The 17,618-nt window shown below is 44.9% G+C and overlaps 1 protein-coding gene across 1 annotated transcript in view; it reads left to right on the forward strand.

Annotated features, from left to right (window-relative positions):
• The first annotated feature begins 5,229 nt into the window (after positions 1–5,229).
• The window catches only part of DDX10 (DEAD-box helicase 10), a 249,973-nt gene continuing 237,584 nt past the window's right edge, over positions 5,230–17,618 (forward strand). The window contains exon 1 of the mRNA XM_048495099.1: positions 5,230–5,470. Within this exon, the coding sequence (XP_048351056.1) occupies positions 5,288–5,470 (183 nt within the window). The 5' untranslated portion in view covers positions 5,230–5,287. The remainder of the gene's footprint in view (positions 5,471–17,618) is intronic.

Raw genomic sequence — 17,618 nt, forward strand, 5'->3', positions numbered from 1 at the left:
ATCCATAAAATAAATAAATAAGATGGCTTACATCTGTGTCAGGGAATTGATCTCAAGTTAAAGAGTGTAACGAGGCATTTTTTTGAAACCTCAGATGTCAAATTAGTATTGCTTTTGTCCAAAGCATTTAGTGTGAAAGGCTGCTAAGAAATCTCTGCTGGGAGTCCAGAGCAGGAGGAATTGACCATTAAATCAGTTAAACTCTATAATATTGAATACGCCTATAAAACCTGCATGAGCTACTTCTGAATATTTTTTCTTGCATTATCACATATCCAGTAAATCAGGACTCAGAAATACCCTACCAGTGTTACCGCTGCTGCTTAGATAACATTAAGTGATTTCAGCTCAGGCAATGTAGTGAGATGCAGGAAGGCGGTATATTTTATTCGGAAGTGGTTGCTGCAGCTTGGGCAGGGGAATCGTGCCTTCGTAGCCAAGCGCAAGAACTTTTATACACGCAGATCAAAAAGGGGGCAAAGGGGCAGGTAGGGACAGGTAAGGGGGCAGGTCCCCTACCGTACAACAATAAACATCAACACATAAAAGAGAGGTAAAATTACAACTTTGTGAATGGGATCCTGAGATCTCGCTGTCAGGCATCTTCCTGCAAGACTTTACGATAGGGCAGAAGGGGTTGAAGTGTGTCCATTCATAAAACTGGGTGAGGCTGTTAATGCACCCAGGTATCTGGTTATCAGATGGGCTGCTTCCTTGAGTTATGTCCTGAGGCTCCCGCGCCTCAATCCCGCAATAAAAGAAAGTTCAAATGGACCAATGGTGATCTTGACACGTTCTTCAACGGTTGGGATATCTGGGATGCCATCATCAGATTCAATTTGTAAATCCAAAGTGGTCTTTGTTTTCGCTAAAGAGATCTACCGGGTGTCGGTCCAAACTGAATTCCAAGGCTAGCTTCCTTGGCCCTTAATATCAACTGCTACAAGCTGCTGCTTTTTCTAACAGATACAGATATCTAAAATAACATTTCTAAACTTAAACATTAGAGGACTTAAAGAACCTTCAATACAGTACAAGCACATATACATATAAGCAAGAGTATCCTAAATCAACAGTAACAAAACCTTAAATCAATGAAAGTATAATCCTAAACATTGGTCAAATAATAAATCCAACACTGAGGGGGCTTACATTAAACCTTAAAAGGGATAATAAAACAAGAAGGAAACCATATAAAACATTGGCACAATCATATATATATATATGTCCTTTCCAAGCCTTATGGAGGCTTCTGGACCACACTGGTCTCTTTGCTCTGATCCTAAGCCAGTGTAGTTCAGCGATGGGCTCGGGAAAATATTTTTCCTATTTTCCTGGTGGTAACACTAGGATGGATAACTACCAAAGATGTGAAACTTGTTATGAAAATGCCCTACTTCTGACTCCTGTAGGAGAAATTTACATGTTGAGAAATTCTTATCAAGTAGCACATGGCATGAACAACAATTACTAAATCAACTTGGTCCCCTACCACATTCATTCAGTCCCAACCCATGGCACTGCAGATGAATTGCAAAATCCTGAACCACACCTGAGAGCAAACAAACATAGGTTCAGTGAAGCTAACACTCATAAGTTGGTATCTGACAATGGGAACTTTGATAAATGTTTGAGCTGTGTACTCTGATAGAAGCTGCCACCACCACAGGCCCAGGTTCAGCAAATGGTGCCCGGGACAAGCTCTCAAACTGTACCCCCCAACCTCTTGCAAATCTGTATGCTATGCCCCTATTGATATACTCCAACATTTCATTAGCCTTTTTTGTTTCTGTATCGCACTGAAAGCTCGTATTTATCATATTGTCCACCTGTAGCCCAAAATCTTGTTCATGCACACTGCCATTCAGTAGTGTATCCCCCCCCAATCCAGAGAGAAAGGGGGGAAAGGGAGAGAAGGGAGAGAGAGAGAGAAAGCGGGGAAAGAGAGAAAGGGGAGAAAGGGAGAAAAGGGGTGAAAGAGAGAAAGGGGGAGATGAGAAACAGGAGAGAAACAGTGGAAAGGGAGTAAAGGGGGGGAAATAGAGGGAATGGGGAGAGAAACAGTGGGAAGGGAGAGAAGGGGGAAATAGAGAAAAGGGGGATAGAAAAAGGTGGGAAACAGAAAAAAAGCGGGAAACAGGGAGTTTGGGGGCAGGGAGAAACATTGCCTACATTGTTCACATTCCGTCCACTGCCAACTCCACTATCGTTGCACAAAAAAAAGAAATTAAGCTTAATTTATTTCTAGGCGAGCAGTGGGAGAGACTGGGGATGGGGACATGGCCAGGCGAGTGTTCTCTCCCTGGCCTTGTCCCCGACCTCAGTCTCCTCCCAGCTGCTGCTTACCTAGAAATAGGCTAATCTTAATTTTAAAGCTACCAGAGGCTTTTTTTTTGCAGCAGTGGTGGTGGTGGGAATATGGGTGCACGCACATGCCTTTTTTCACCATCCTGCCTCCCAACTCTCTCTCTCTCTCTCTCTCTCCTTCCTTCCTTCCTTCCTTCCTTCCTTCCTTCCTTCCTTCCTTCCTTCCTTCCTTCCTTCCTTCCTTCCTTCCTTCCTTCCTTCCTTCCTTCCTTCCTTCCTTCCTTCCTTCCTTCCTTCCCTATGACCAGGAGGACTTTTTAAAACGTTATTTCAAATTCAAGTATTTGTACCATATTAGATCGATTGAAATAATGAAACATCTAATACAAGAATACTGAAATGTCAAGCCTCTCTGTTCTCCTGAGGTGGCGGCAGCAGCAGCAGGAAGTAAGTGTGTTTGGAGGGGGAGGGAGAGAATATCAGTTCTAGGACATGGTCCACTTCTTCAGCAGAAGGTGGTCCAGGGAACTGCTTTGCCTCTTCCATTTTGGGGTGGGGTATTTTTGGAAATTGGCTACAATATCAATATAACTGCAATAATTGCAATATCAGTATAACATAAACTTAAATGGCAAAACTTCTTGAAACTATCGGGTGTGATGAGATCTGTGCCTTCAAAAGTGAGTTGATGGGCAGAGTTCAGACAACCAGGAAAAGCAGAGACCCAGGAGAGTTTAGCAGACAAGCTGCATACCAGGCAGTGGGGTGCCTCCTCCTGTGTTAACCCCCTCCACTACAACCCCACTGTGCAGTAAAGAGCCCAAGGTAAGAGTTCCATGCATAATGGACCTTGGAGCAGCTTGAACCAAAGTAGATTGCTGGTGGGGAAAAGGCCCCTGTCTTCCTGCATTAGCATCCCCCTTTAAATCACAGGACTCCTATGACTGTATACCGGTAAGAAAACATAACTAGAAAAAAACCACTGCAGAATTACAAGGAACACAGCCAGAAGTCCCTTTATCTGGAGATGACACAGACTGAAACTGAGACCTTTTACAGGCTACTATGAAAGAAATTAAAAATGAGATCTGATTGAAAATCATGTTTTTTTTAAAACCTTCTGAGTACATGGGGTGTACTGTACATGTACTTAAAAGATATGACATGAAATGAAACTAAACACGAATTCTGAGCCCTTTTATCCAAAGTGTGAGTTGTAGCTGCTAACAGACTAACCCCCTGGAATTTGTTTTTATTCATTTATATGTACCAGAACTCAGCCCTGGTGTTTTGAAACAATTAAGGGCCACACCATGCAATTTCTCCAATGAACTTTCTATACATATCTAACGACCTCTAGTGGTCTGCCATGCAAAAAACCTTCTTTAGCTCAAGAATAAATCAGATTTAGTGGGAAATCTATTGGGACCCGAATTATTGTTGGCTTTGCTTGGAATTTCGGCTCTTGATGCATATTAGTATTGGCCACATGTCCCTATCATGATATATATGCTAAACACATATGTTGTTATGCATTTTCCCCTAGCTATTGTAGAAAGTTCACTAGTTCATCAGGAAATATACCTGATTTTTAATATTTGACAACTTGAAAAACCCCCCATAAAATAATCACTTTTTGATTACTACTGAAGTATTAAATATGGCCTTTTAAACTTTGCTTGAGCAGTTAACAAGCATCATCAGATATAATCTCAGCATGCTTGACTTAATAAAATCTCTTTGAGAACCGTTCACTAATCTGTGGAATCATGATGATAAAATTATAACGAGCTTTTAAGTCAGTGACTGTCTGTATGTAAAAATGTCACATAGAGGAGTTATGTGGTTTTCCATGAACAGAATGTTGAAGGATGCAGTTGAGATTTCTGTGCGTGCACTGGTTTTTTAGAAGACTTTAAAAGCATTATGAGATAGCCAATTAGTTTATTTATTCTCATTTATTCAGTTGTGCTTTGAGATGTTAGGAAAGTTGGTTTTCTTCACATGCTGTCCTTCCAATGATTTTAGGCTTAACTTGTTCTTGTCTCCATTTTTTTTTTTGTTAATTTACCTAATGGAAAGAGAGGCATGTTTTTCAGTAAAAGATCATTAATTCACTAAAAATTTCTACCTGGTTTGCTATTGCAAGATTAAACACAAAACTCGCCTATCAATATTGTACTGTTGCAAGTAAAATTGCCTACTTTATCTGTGTAGATATTTTATAGAGAACAAAAAATAAGCCTTGGATACTTTTAAAATAAACACAATCATTGTAGTTCCAAGTTGATAGTTTGGTCAGTTGCAGTTGAAAAAGTTGTATGCTAGAATATAATTCTTAACAAATAAGAGAATTATCTTTCATTTTCACATGCTGCTTTGTCAAAACCAGTCTTTTGTGCATTACTGAACATGGTACTTTGATCCAAGAGCATTTATGCCAGAATGCATTTTTTACTTTCAAACAGACGGGGCTGGGGGTAGGCACTAGAACCGAGGCAGAGCATTCTACAGCAACGAAGGTCCAGCGTGATTTGTACTGTGCTGGAGGAATATACAACATTACTATCACCTTTCTGTGGAACAGTGTATGAATCTGGGAAGCTAATTCAGTACTACTCCCATGCAACGTGTTTTCCTCGAAAGACAGCAGTGTTACAGAAGCAGCCAAGAGTGCTTGTGGCCCATTGGCGGGAGCCATTTGACGCATTTATAAAGTTGATGAAAAGCTCTCCGTCGTGTTGCTAATACCGTAATACAATGTATAGAACAGTCGAGCCAAAGATACAGGAGCTTCGCTGCGCTGAGGGAATCGCTCCATAAGCAGCTGGGTGGGGCCTTTCCAGCTAGTGGGAGGAGCCTCGCCCTAGGTCGTGCTCTGACGTGATCTCCCTGCGCCCGGCTCCTCCTCTGCGCGTCGCCCTGCCCAGGAAGCGGCTAGCTAGTGCATGCTTTCTGGATTGCACGCTTGCTCGGAAGGATGGGGAAATCCGGAGGGGTCTCCGCGGGGTCGGTTTCCGACCCGGTGCGCAACTTCGAGCGCTGGAAGAAGAAATACGCGCAGCGCAACAACAAGCTGAAGCTGCAGCGCAAGCAGAAAAAGCGGCCTGAGTGGGAGGTGGAGAGGGAGGCGATCGCCCGCCTGGAGCAGCGTTACTCCGAGGTAAGAGGACGCTGCTGCTGCAACAGAGCTTGTGGCTACCGGGGCCAGAGTCATTCTTAGGGTGCATGAAGGCCTGGCCGTGCTGCTGAGCGTGTCTACAGTAACTCTCCCTTTCTCTGGAAATCGAGGAACCGGTGCCAGCCCCTAAACACATCGAGGATCAGGATCTTCCAATCGGACCGTGGGATTTCCGGGCAGGGTTGAGTCTAGCTACCCACCCCGGGGCAGGGTCATAAGTTATAAGTCAGGGGACCACGAGCGTCTCCGACGACAGAAACTGAGTCAAGAGGGAGAGATGTGTGTTAGTTGGACACAAATTTGTAAGGACACTTTCACGAGAGTAAGCCCCACAAGAAACTTGTCACTTATGAGTAGATCTGCGTATCGTCGCTCCCTAAATCTCAGCTAGGTTGTTGTTAAATCTCTGGTTACTTGGCTTGGTTGCAATTATTTACTCCCGGTTTTTAAGACAGAAGAGAAAAAGCATGATTGTCTGGCAGAGAATGATGGATTTTTATTTATTCACAGGTCATCCTTCTCCACGGCAAACTCAGGGTGTTTTACAACTAATACATAGGTTTAAACATCAGTGCTAGGGGTGCCATCCCAATAGAACTAAAACTAACTAATTGGGGAATGGGGGAAATGAAAGAGAAAGAAAGGGACATGGAAGGGGGTACAGGGATAGGGAGGCCAGCTCTGTTGAATGTACCATTGCTGCTCTCAACCTAGCAAGAATACCTCTGTCTCACAGACCCTGCAGAACCTGGTCTCATTCAACAAAAAATTCCACCAAGCCGGGGCCAGAACTAAAAACGCTCTGGCCCTGGACAAGGACAGCTGGACACTTTTTGGGCCAAGAGTCATAAGCAAGTTGTTGCCCATAGAGTGGAGTGCTTTCTTGGGGGTGTATTTTGAGAGGCAGTCCTGTGGCTACAAGGGCTCTAGACCACTAAGGTCTTTAAAGGTTAGAACCAGAATATTGAACCTGACTTGGTATTTTACTGGTAGCCAATACACATGGAGTACTGACGGTATATGCTCTTGCAGTGAGGACCGGTGCAGCTGCATTTTGCACCAGGTGGAGTTTCTGGGTCAGTCTCAAGGGCACCCCAGTGTAGAGTGAGTTGCAGTAATCTAACCTGGAGGTGACTTTTTTGTGGATCACTGTAACTAGGTCAGGGCATGACAATTAGGGCCAACCTGGCAAAGGTGGTGGAATGACAGTTTGGCCCCATGCTACTTGAGCCTCCATAGAGAGGGAGGCATCAAGTATCACACCCAAAATCCTGACGGTTGGCAGAGATGTTAATTGTATCTCAGCAAGAGTTGAGCGATGGCCATTCCCCTCCAAGTGTCCCTGACCAAGCCACAGAACTTCCTCCTTTGCTGGATTTAACTTCAGTCAGCTCTGTTTCAACCATTTCGCCACAACCTCCAGACAACTGGCCAGAATATCTAGGGTGGCATCCGCCCATCAACAAGTATATCTGGGTGTTGTTGTTGTTGTTGTTGTTGTTGTTGTTGTTGTTGTTGTTGTTGTTGTTGTTGTTATTATTTATTCAATTTCTATACCGCCCAATCCCCAAAGGGCTCCGGGCGGTGAACAACATAATATATAAACAATAAAAAGGAGCAAATCCAGTAAAATACAAACATAGGCTCCGTCAATAAAACATCTTAAAATACATAAAAACAGCGGCTAACAATTAGCAAATTAAACAAGAGGCGTCCAGGCTCAATTTAAAAACTCACTCCAAGAAGGGGGGGACGGCAGGCCCCTCAATATGAGGAGCTCTGTTGTACCAGTGCCAAAGCAGGAGCAGTGGGGGGGGCACCATATCAGCGGCTGGACACTCCAAAGGCCCGGTGGAACAACACAGTCTTACAGGCCCTGCGGAATTCACCAAGGTCCCGCAGGGCCCGGACAGTTGGTGGGAGGGTGTTCCACCAGGCCAGGGCCAGCGCTGTGAAAGTCCTGGCCCGTGTGGAGGCCAGCCGCATCACTGAGGGGCCAGGGACCACCAGCAAATTGGCCTCTGCTGAACACAGAGGCCGAGTAGGGACATATGGGGTGATGCGGTCCCGAAGGTACGAGGGTCCCAGACCGCGTAATGCCTTGAAGGTCAGAATCCACACCTTGAAGATGATTCGGAATTCAAACGGGAGCCAATGCAGCTGGCGCAACACAGGCTGGATATGCTCTCTAAAGGCGCCTCCTGTGAGCAGGCGCGCAGCTGCATTTTGGACCAGCTTTAGTTTCCGAATCAAACGCAAGGGAAGGCCCGCGTAGAGCGAGTTACAATAGTCTAGCCTGGAGGTGACCGTTGCATGGATCACGGTGGCTAGGTCCGTTTGGGAGAGGAAGGGGGCCAACTGCCGGGCCTGACGAAGATGGAAAAACGCAGTCCGGGTTGTATGGGCCACCTGGGTCTCCATTGAAAGAGACGAATCCAGATGGACCCCCAGACTGCGAGCGGAGGAGGCCGGCGCCAATGAGGCCCCCTCCCACACCAGCGGCTGGAAATCCCGAGCCTCTCCCTCACGGCCCAGCCATAGGATCTCCGTCTTCGACGGATTCAGTTTCAGCCTGCTCTGCTGCAACCAACCAGCTACCGCCTCCAAACAATGCTGTAGAGCCGCAGGGGCGACTGCCCTCCATCAACAGAATGAGCTGAGTGTCATCGGCATATTGATGACAGATCAGCCCAAAACTCCGTACCAGCTGAGCAAGTGGTCGCATATAGATGTTAAATAATAGCGGGGATAGTAGTGCCCCCTGGGGTACTCCGCAATAAAGCGGGCACTTCCTAGAGGCTTCATCCCCGCACCACACTTGCTGGCTCCGGGCCCGGAGAAACGAGGCAATCCACTGAAGGACAATGCCCCGGACACGGCCAGGCGGTGGGTCAAAAGGTCGTGATCGACCATATCAAACGCTGCGGTAAGATCTAACAAAACCAGCAGCGCCGATCCGCCTCGGTCAAGCTGCATACGGAGTGTATCTGTGATGGCGACAAGAGCAGTCTCCGTCCCGTGCCCAGCACGGAAGCCGGACTGGAAGGGGTCGAAGGCCGATGCGTCATCCAGGAAGCCCTGAAGCTGCTCCAACACCACTCTCTCAATTACCTTCCCCAGAAACGAAAGATTTGAAACGGGGCGGTAATTGGCCAGATCGCCAGGATCTAATGATGGTCTTTTCAAGAGTGGGCGGACCACTGCCTCCTTCAACCCATCCGGAAAGACTCCTTGCTCAAGGGAGCCATTGATGATGTTCAACAGATGGGGTCGTAGCTCCGCCTGGCAAGCTTTAATGAGCCAGGAGGGGCACGGATCCAGAGGACAGGTAGTAGGTCTAACAGCAGCCAAGGCCCTGTCGACAGCGGCTTCGGAGAGCAGGGAGAACTGGGCCAAACTTGGGCCTGAAGACGGCAAGGGAGCCTCCAGTTCACTAATTGTAGATAATGTGGCGGGGAGGTCCTGGCGAAGCGACGTGATTTTATCCGCAAAAAAGCTCATGAATGCCTCACAGCTAATAACCAATCGACAATTTGTAGACCCTTCCGATAAGGAGGTCAAGGACCGAATTATACGGAACAATTGAGCCGGGCGGGAGCTAGCAGACGCAAGAGAGGAGGAGAAGAAAGCCCTCTTCGCCTCCTTCGTTGCCATCTCATAGGCTTTCATAAACGTCCTATAAGATGTTCGTCATGAGATCTCCTCCACACTCGCTCTAGTCGTCTAAGCATATTGGTGACAACCCAGCCTGAAATGCCAGGCTAACTAGGTGAGGGGGCTCATATAAATGTTTAATAGCATTGGAGAGAGAAGATCGCCCCCTGAAAGACACTACTCACTAGCGAGTGTTGCGGTGATGTCCTCTCCTTTAGCCCCACCCTCCATCTCCTCTGATGAAAAATAGTAGTGGGAAACTTAAACACAATACTCAATACCTTGCACTGAGAAATCTCCAAAAGTCAGTCACACATTTCTGGTCAGTAACTAATCATTTTGACAGTGGAGGGCTTTTTTATGCTGTAGGGGAAGGCTATGTTCATTCTAGGGCCGTGGTGGCGAACCTTTGGCACTCCAGATGTTATGGACTACAATTCCCATCAGCCCCTGCCAGCATGGCCAATTGTATGGGCTGATGGGAATTGTAGTCCATAACATCTGGAGTGCCAAAGGTTCGCCACCACTGTTCTAGGGTGTTGCTTTAGAGAATGGGGGGAAAACAGTCTAACAGGTAGATTCCCCCTGAACAGTGAATGGCAGCAGGTTACTAAATTGCACATTTCCTTACACTTTCTTGTAGAGGCAGGTAATTGCCAACTGCCTCTGCTAATCTATCTTATTGGGAACCCGACCAGGGGTTGCCATGAAGAAGAAGAAGAAGAATTTGGACTTATATCCCCCCTTTCTCTCCTGTAGGAGACTCAAAGGGGCTTACAATCTCCTTGCCCTTCCCCCTCACAACAAACACCATGTGAGGTAGGTGGGGTTGAGAGAGCTCCGAGAAGCTGTGACTAGCCCAAGGTCACCCAGCTGGCATGTGTGGGAGTGTACAGGCTAATCTGAATTCCCCAGAGAAGCCTCCACAGCTCAGGCGGCAGAGCGGAGAATCAAACCCGGTTCCTCCAGATTAGATACACGAGCTCTTAACCTCCTACGCCACTGCTGCTCCTTGAATTGGGTGCAACTTGATGGAAATTTCTACCACCACCACTTGCAAATCCAGGCACTTAACCATTTGTTTATAAAGAGCCCAGGTTCCGGGTCCAGCAACTTTTCCAGTTGTCTATCATGTAAGCTACTTTGATTATATTGGAGGAGGTAACAATTACCATGGAATAGATGTTTTAGGTTTTGACAGCATAAGGGGTAAGTTGTTGCAGTTTTTCACACCCACTTTATGCTATACCTGCTTGTGTGCATGTTTTTTTTTAAAATGCACACAGTCTTGTGGTGATCTTGATTAGAAAGGCTGTGGTTTTGTGAAAAGGATTTCCCATTGTGGGATCATGTAGCTACACTTTCAGTGGATTCAATAAAGAGTCTTTTTTTGCCCTGGGGGGAGGGGGGAGGAATGAAGAATCAGGTCAATATTGCTGTATGGAGTTCTTTCCTTCAGTTATATCTAGCTTAAAAACTGTATCTCCTCTTAGATATAGCCAATCTAACCCTGACTCGTGCTTCTATAACATCAAGGCTAGATCACGACAATGCACTTTGAAGGCAACTTGGAAACTTCAGTTTGAACAATGTATACCTGCTCTGCTGTTGACGCGAGCTAATAATAAGTTCACTCCCTGCCAGTATGTTAAAACGTTTATGTTATTAATGTAAACATGTAAATTAGTTGCTGGTTTGCTTCCAGGTTAAATTCAAAGTTCTAAATTTTAAATACGAAATGTTCAATTACGAGTTTTAAATTACAAAGCCTTTCATGGCCTCAGACCCAAAAATGTACCGGACTGCCTCTGTTGGTATAAGCTGTTCAACAATTAGGATAATCTTAGGCTTATTCAGTGGTAGCCCCAGTTGTTTGGAATAGGATATCCAGAGAAGCTCAAGAAGGGGTCATTTTGGGCAACATTCGGAGAAAGATGGAGTTTTGCATAGGATTGGAGAAATCCATGTCGGCGTTGGAAAGGACTACCTCCATTTAGCATAATATCTGTACATTTGGGATTTACGCTTGTCTTCAGTTTTCAGTTCCTCAGTGGAACCTAAGGGCTCCTTGTTACCACATGAACTCTGCACATGCTCTGAGGAACCTAACATAGGAAACATGTTTAACTTAAGGCCCAATCCAGATTCGGGGTGGTGGGGCAGATCTTGTGGAGGCAGTGCAGGCTTGCCTTTCTACTGTAACATAACTATTTTCATTTGAAATGCAACATGGACTTCCAACTTAAGCATACATTTACTCCAGGGGGGGTATTCAATGGCTGCATATTTGGGGAGGATGGCTCCTTGCTATACATGTACTTGGAGATCAACTGAACCCACCTTTTTAGCTTCCATTTCTTTTTGTGGTAGTGGGATTGAAGAAACCTTTGTCCTTTCTGCAAGTGCGACAGGTGACATGGGAAGTACAGATCCAGAACCTGCCCCATCTGACTGAGTGAAAGAACAGGCACAGCCCTTTAGTACATCCTCTGAAAGCATTCCCTGACCCCATGGCATTGGTAGCAGCCTTGGACTAGCCCTCCCCTCACTTATGGTCTCATTAGCAGAGTTTGGAGGCCCTACCTTAATTAGACAAGCTCATAGGTTGTTCCCAAGGCTTGAGAACTACATGAAGCTTGGGGGCTGAACAGTTTTCTAAAGCATTCAGATCCAGGCTGTGGGGTCTTTTGCGTACTTCTGTCTATGGTGTGTGGTTTCTAGTTCAGGCGTTGGACACAAGGCACAGAAACATTTGAGAATAACAGAAATCTTTTGTGTGGCATCTTTGAGATTAATAAGATTTTATTTCAGCAAAAGCTTTTGTGAGCTAAAGTGTTCTTTGTCAGATGTAGCATAGTAAGCCTTCACTAGGCGGACATTTATATGCAGTGCAACCATACCTCCCCACAAAAAGCAGGTTTGAAGGGTCATGAAATGCCGGACGTACAGAGTGAGCTGTAATTAACATTCAGTTGTGATCGGGAATAGTGTGCAAACTATTCACAGTAGCCATAAGGGTCAATTTTCCTGTTCCTCAGCCATTACAGGTATTAATGAATTAGCCTCACAAAATTAGTGAGATTGACAATTATTTCCATTGCGAAAAGGTTGTGTATTTGATCACATTTGAATTTTATGAAATTACATCGCACCCTGCACTTCCTGAATGTCAAGAATTTTTGACATGTATAATGTTCTTCTTCATAACTTAAATATATAAATGTGTGCCTAATGAGGACCCATTGTTTGTGTCTGACAACATCTGTGCGAGCTCATGCTGAAATAAAATGGTTAGCATTTAGAGTACTACAAGACTCTTGTTTTATTGGGGCTCCAATGCAGCCATTCTACTGGAATTCTGGCTTTGGAATGGTGTTTGACTTTACATTTCTGTTCAGTGGAAAAAGTAAGAAATTTGAAATTAAGAGGAGGGGGCAAAATGGGGAGGTGGAGGACAAAAAGATAGAGCAGAGCAAGCACTGAAGGGCAAGTTTTGGCAGGGAAGAAAAATCAATATAAAATATGATTGCCGATGAGGGAAGCCAGCTTGGAAATGTTTCAGCGAAAAACAACATGGTAAGACTGTTTTCACAAACAACAGAGGAAAAAGCTGGTTGAAAACGTTTCCACAACCAAACGGGGGAAAAACATGTGGATGTCCATGGAGGGACTGTTGTTATTATCTGGAAACGCTGTAAGTGACTTTGTGTGGAAAAGGCCAAAGGTTGCATTGTAGATTTTCTGTTAGAGGTCGATTACGCTGTTCACAACTATCTTTGTAGCTGTTCCTATGTTTATCTCCTATCAGTTTTCATATTACTACGTATCCATGAAGCCACCTTACAATAAATCAGGCCACTGGTCCATTTAGGTCAGTTTATCTACTACTCAGGTAGTAGCTCTCTGGGGTCTCAGGCAAAGACCTCTCCCATCACCTACTCAATCCTTTTAGCTGTAGATGCTGGGGATTGAACCTAGGACAGTGATGGCAAACCTTTGGCACTCCAGATGTTATGGACTACAATTCCCATCAGCCCCTGTCAGCATGGCTAATTGGTCATGCTGGCAGGGGCTGATGGGAATTGTAGTTCATAACATCTGGAGTGCCAAAGGTTCGCCACCCCGGACCTAGGACTTTCTGCCAAGTAGATGTTCTACCACTGAGCCACTCTTCCCTCCCAGAGTTTTAAAATAGCTGACCACATACATAGTTCACCTTCCTCTACTAGGTTTTAATACAACAACATATGGAATTGTCACATTATTTATGGTGGAGTCAAAAGATGTTACTTCCAAGCATCATTTATGAAATGCGTAGATTTAACCGAATGCATCTTTCTTTGTGGGAAGACTGGAAGGGTAACTGCATCATTTAAACTGCTAAAGTATGCAAAGCATAATGTATTATTGAGAATTACTTAATACAGCTATTATGCCAAAAGACAAACACCCCATTCCTCCATACACTGCGTCATATTTTACAAACCAATTTTCACTTTATGTATTCAGAAACTATAATTCTGTTCTTATTCAGTACTCTTAAAATGCGCTTCTCTTACCTCAGAGACTCTGTCCTTACAGCAAAATAGCATTGCCTTTCTGACTGAAATTAAATTTAAACTGTGCACATAACTGGCATTTTGATGATTGCTTTACATGCCAATAATAGGATTTCAAATTAGTGGTACATCTAGTAGCATGAGAAGCTCACTGAATATGAAAATAGCAACGGCTTTTCATTTACACCTACTTCTGTATTCCGAGAGAGGAAAAGATGATTTAGATTTGTTATGAAAATATATAGTGAGATCCCCCCCCCCCCCGCTCTAGGTAAGACAGGGCTGTAATCCATTTTATTGTTGCCTTTAGACTTCCTTCTGATAGAATTTATGTTATGATGTGAAAAAAAGTAATGGTGAAATATTTTGAGATGTTTTCGCCTCTCATTTAAACACTCAGGTGGTTCCTTCCCCCCACTACCCTCGCAAATGACTTTCTGGGGGATTTTTAAATATTGGAATTGGACTCAGATACAAAAGGGTACATCTAGGTCAGCCATTCTCAACCAGCGTTCCCTGGTACCCTGGGGTGCCGGGAGCATATCCCAGGGGTACCGCGACAACACTACCCCCCCTCTCATTTTTGTGGTGTCTCCCACCGGTGCCAGCAAGGACATGGAGCTGGCCCATGGGGCAGGGCCTGCCACAAGGTCAGCAGCCACCCCCCCATAGCTACCCTTCACCCTGGGAGGGGAAGGTGGGGGGTGTGGCAAGCAGGGGATATGGGAGGGGAAGGTGGAGGGTGGCGGCAGGGGTACCATGAGATATGAAGAGTGAGGTCTATCCCGCCTTCTATCCAAATGCAGCGAATACTGTGTCAACAATCTGTTGTCAATTAACTCTCAAGTCTAAGATCCTGGTCTTTTCAAGCACCTTCAAGATCTCCAACTGGTACTTAGACAGTGAAACTATTGAACAGGTCAAGTTCTGTAAATACCTGGGCATTCATCTCCATCACAAAGCCAGCTGGACCAAACATAGGGAAACTGTTGTTAAGGGCTGCAAAATTACTTCCGCAGCTGTGGAAAGGTTTTTTTTCTCCAAGGGTGGCAAGTTTATTCCGGCTGCCCTAAGGGTATTTAACGCTAAGGTGTCCCAACAACTTCTCTATGGGGTTCCCCTGTGGATTGAAGCTTGGCATATATCTCTGGAGTGAATACAATCCAAATTTCTATGTAAGCTTTTTGGGGTCCCCCACTGTGTACCCTACGCGGCCCTCTGCCTAGAGGCAAGACAACACCTCTTGGAAACAAGGCCATGGTGGATCACCCTTAAATTCTGGATCCGGCTTTGTTTTTTCAGCCTCATTCACTACTCCCTCCCCGAACTCCAGTCATCTGCCTGGTGGGCCCACATCAAGCTTAAGATCTCCACCCTGGGTTTCTCTTGGGACCAGCTCCTTATGCTTTCCCCCAGTGATCTGCACCACTGTATTAAGGAACGGCTATTTGACCAGGAACATCAGCGCCTAGTTAGCAAAGCAAGGAGCCTGTTCTCCCCCCTTCACTTTGAAATCATGCCTGGGAACTGCAGGATAGCTGCTTACCTAAATATCTTGCTCGACCCTAAGTCTAGGTGGTTATTCACCAGAGCAAGAACAAACACATTCCCTCTCACCTTCTCCCCGGAGAGATTCATGGCACACTCACAGAAAAAGCGCACATGTCCATATTGCTCAACCTCTGAGGAATCTTTGGAGCATGTTCTATTAGTCTGCCCAAAATTCATAGATCTCAGACCTAGCTTGTTCTTTTCAACACCGACTTACTTGTGCCCTCCATATTCCAAATTGAACCGCCTCTTGAACAATGAGGATCTCAGGCAGTTGAAATGGTGGCCAAGTTCCTGCTCGATATTGTAAAATAAGTTTCTGGCTCTCTTTTTATTTACTTATTTTCTTGCAGTTTGTACTGTATGAACTATGAGCAGTTGTTTTACCCTATCAAACTCAGGATCATATTACTGCACAGTTTTGTCTGTATTTTCTCTTGATGCCTAATAAAGGTCTTTGAATTTGAATTTGAAGAGTGAGGTCAAGGGTACCCTGACCTCGAAAAGGTTGGGAAACACTGATCTAGATGTATTGAGCCAGCATGGTGTTCAGCCAGTGTGGTGTAGTGGTTAAGAGCAGGTGCACTCTAATCTGGAGGACCAGGTTTGATTCCCCGCTCTGCCACTTGAGCTGTGGAGGCTTATCTGGTGAACTAGATTAGCTTGTGCACTCCAACGCATGCCAGCAGGGTGACCTCGGGCTAGTCACAGTTCTTTGGAGCTCTCTCAGCCCCACCTACCTCACAGGGTGTTTGTTGTGAGGAGGGAAGTGTAAGGAGTTTTTAAGCCTCTTTGATTATCCTATAGGAGAGAAAGCTGGAATATAAATCCAACTCTTCTTCTTCTTGATTATGTTCATCTTTCATGGCTTTGATTGATTGAAATGAGATGTTTGATGGGCCATACATGGACTCTAGATACAGGTAGGAGGTAGAATTACAAAGGCAATTCTCACTGCCAATTGCCTGCACCCTTATTTGATATGCTACTAGATGGCTTACTTTCTAAACACCATTTGGTGAGCCACTAAGTGAAGAGAAATCAAGTTATAAAAATGAAAACTGCATGTCAGCTTCTAAAGAAGAGCTTTTCAAATAACAAAAACAATATCTGGCATTTCTTTTATATCACACCTCCATACAAACCTTGGAAGTTTATTGCCTTTTAACTGTTTCATGGTTGAAACGACAATTTCCCAAGCGTTGGAACAGTTGTGTTCTGGGAGAATCCAGTAGCCAAAAACCTTGCTGTGATTTTTAATGGAAACTTTTTTCTACTGGTTATTGAGAGGGTTGTGTAATTAATTTTTAAAGCATTATTTTTTTGTTACTGTTGTTTCAGAGAGATGGGAAAAAGGGTCTCAGTTACATAGTCAACTAAAATAAATGTTTGTGAATCTAAACGAAAACAACATCAGTATCCATTAACTACTGCTGGATTCTGCATCTAGAACAGGGGTCTGCAACCTGTGGCTCTCCAGATGCTGATGGGAATTGTAGTCCATGAACATCATGTAGTCCATGAACATGAATTGTAGTCCATGAATTGTAGTCCATGAACATCCATGAGCCACAAGTTGCAGACCCCTGATCTAGAAAACTATTTATCCAGTTACACCGAAATAAGGGGGAATGTTCGTATCCTCCTGGAGAATTCTTCTGTAACCAGGTGGGGGAAAACAGCCATTTGCAACCCAAGGAGGTAGCGGAAATTGGGCTGCTGTTCAGTTTGTGCTTCATTTGTTGGGAAACCAATTTATAGTTCTATGTCAGCTCAGTTAAGCCATCACTTTAAATTGTGACTTGATCAAATTAATTATATCTAATGTAAGCATCCATGCATAAGCTACTCTACTAACTATGACAGTGGTGGCGAACCTATGGCACGGGTGCCAGAGGTGGCACTCAGAGCTCTCTCTGTGGGCATATGCAAACAGAGTCGCCCCCACCCTCCCACACACATCTAGGCTGGCCTGGGCCGCTGGGCTCTATAAGCATTAAACCTAAGACCTACTTTTGGGGAAGCAGTGTAGGTAACCCTGTTAAGGGCTGTTAAACCCCACTGATTTTCATGCGAAGAACTAAAGCGTGATCCTTTACCTGGGAGTAAGCTCGGTTGCTGGCAATGTGGCTTGCTCCTGAGTAAACCCTCCTAGGGTCGTGATTCATCCGTTGGAAGAGTTGCACGGTTGCTTCAAAGCAAAGCAACCGACTGCCACCAAGCTTACTCCTAAGTAACGCCCGTCTCGGAGCCAACCATTTTTCCTAAACTAAAACCTCAGTATTCAGGTTAAATTGCTGTGTTGGCACTTTGCAATAAATCAGTGGGTTTTGGGTTGCATTTTGGGCACTCGGTCTCGAAAAGGT

This window comes from Sphaerodactylus townsendi, linkage group LG04 (genome assembly GCF_021028975.2).
Source record: "Sphaerodactylus townsendi isolate TG3544 linkage group LG04, MPM_Stown_v2.3, whole genome shotgun sequence".
NCBI classification, from domain to species: Eukaryota; Metazoa; Chordata; class Lepidosauria; order Squamata; family Sphaerodactylidae; genus Sphaerodactylus; species Sphaerodactylus townsendi.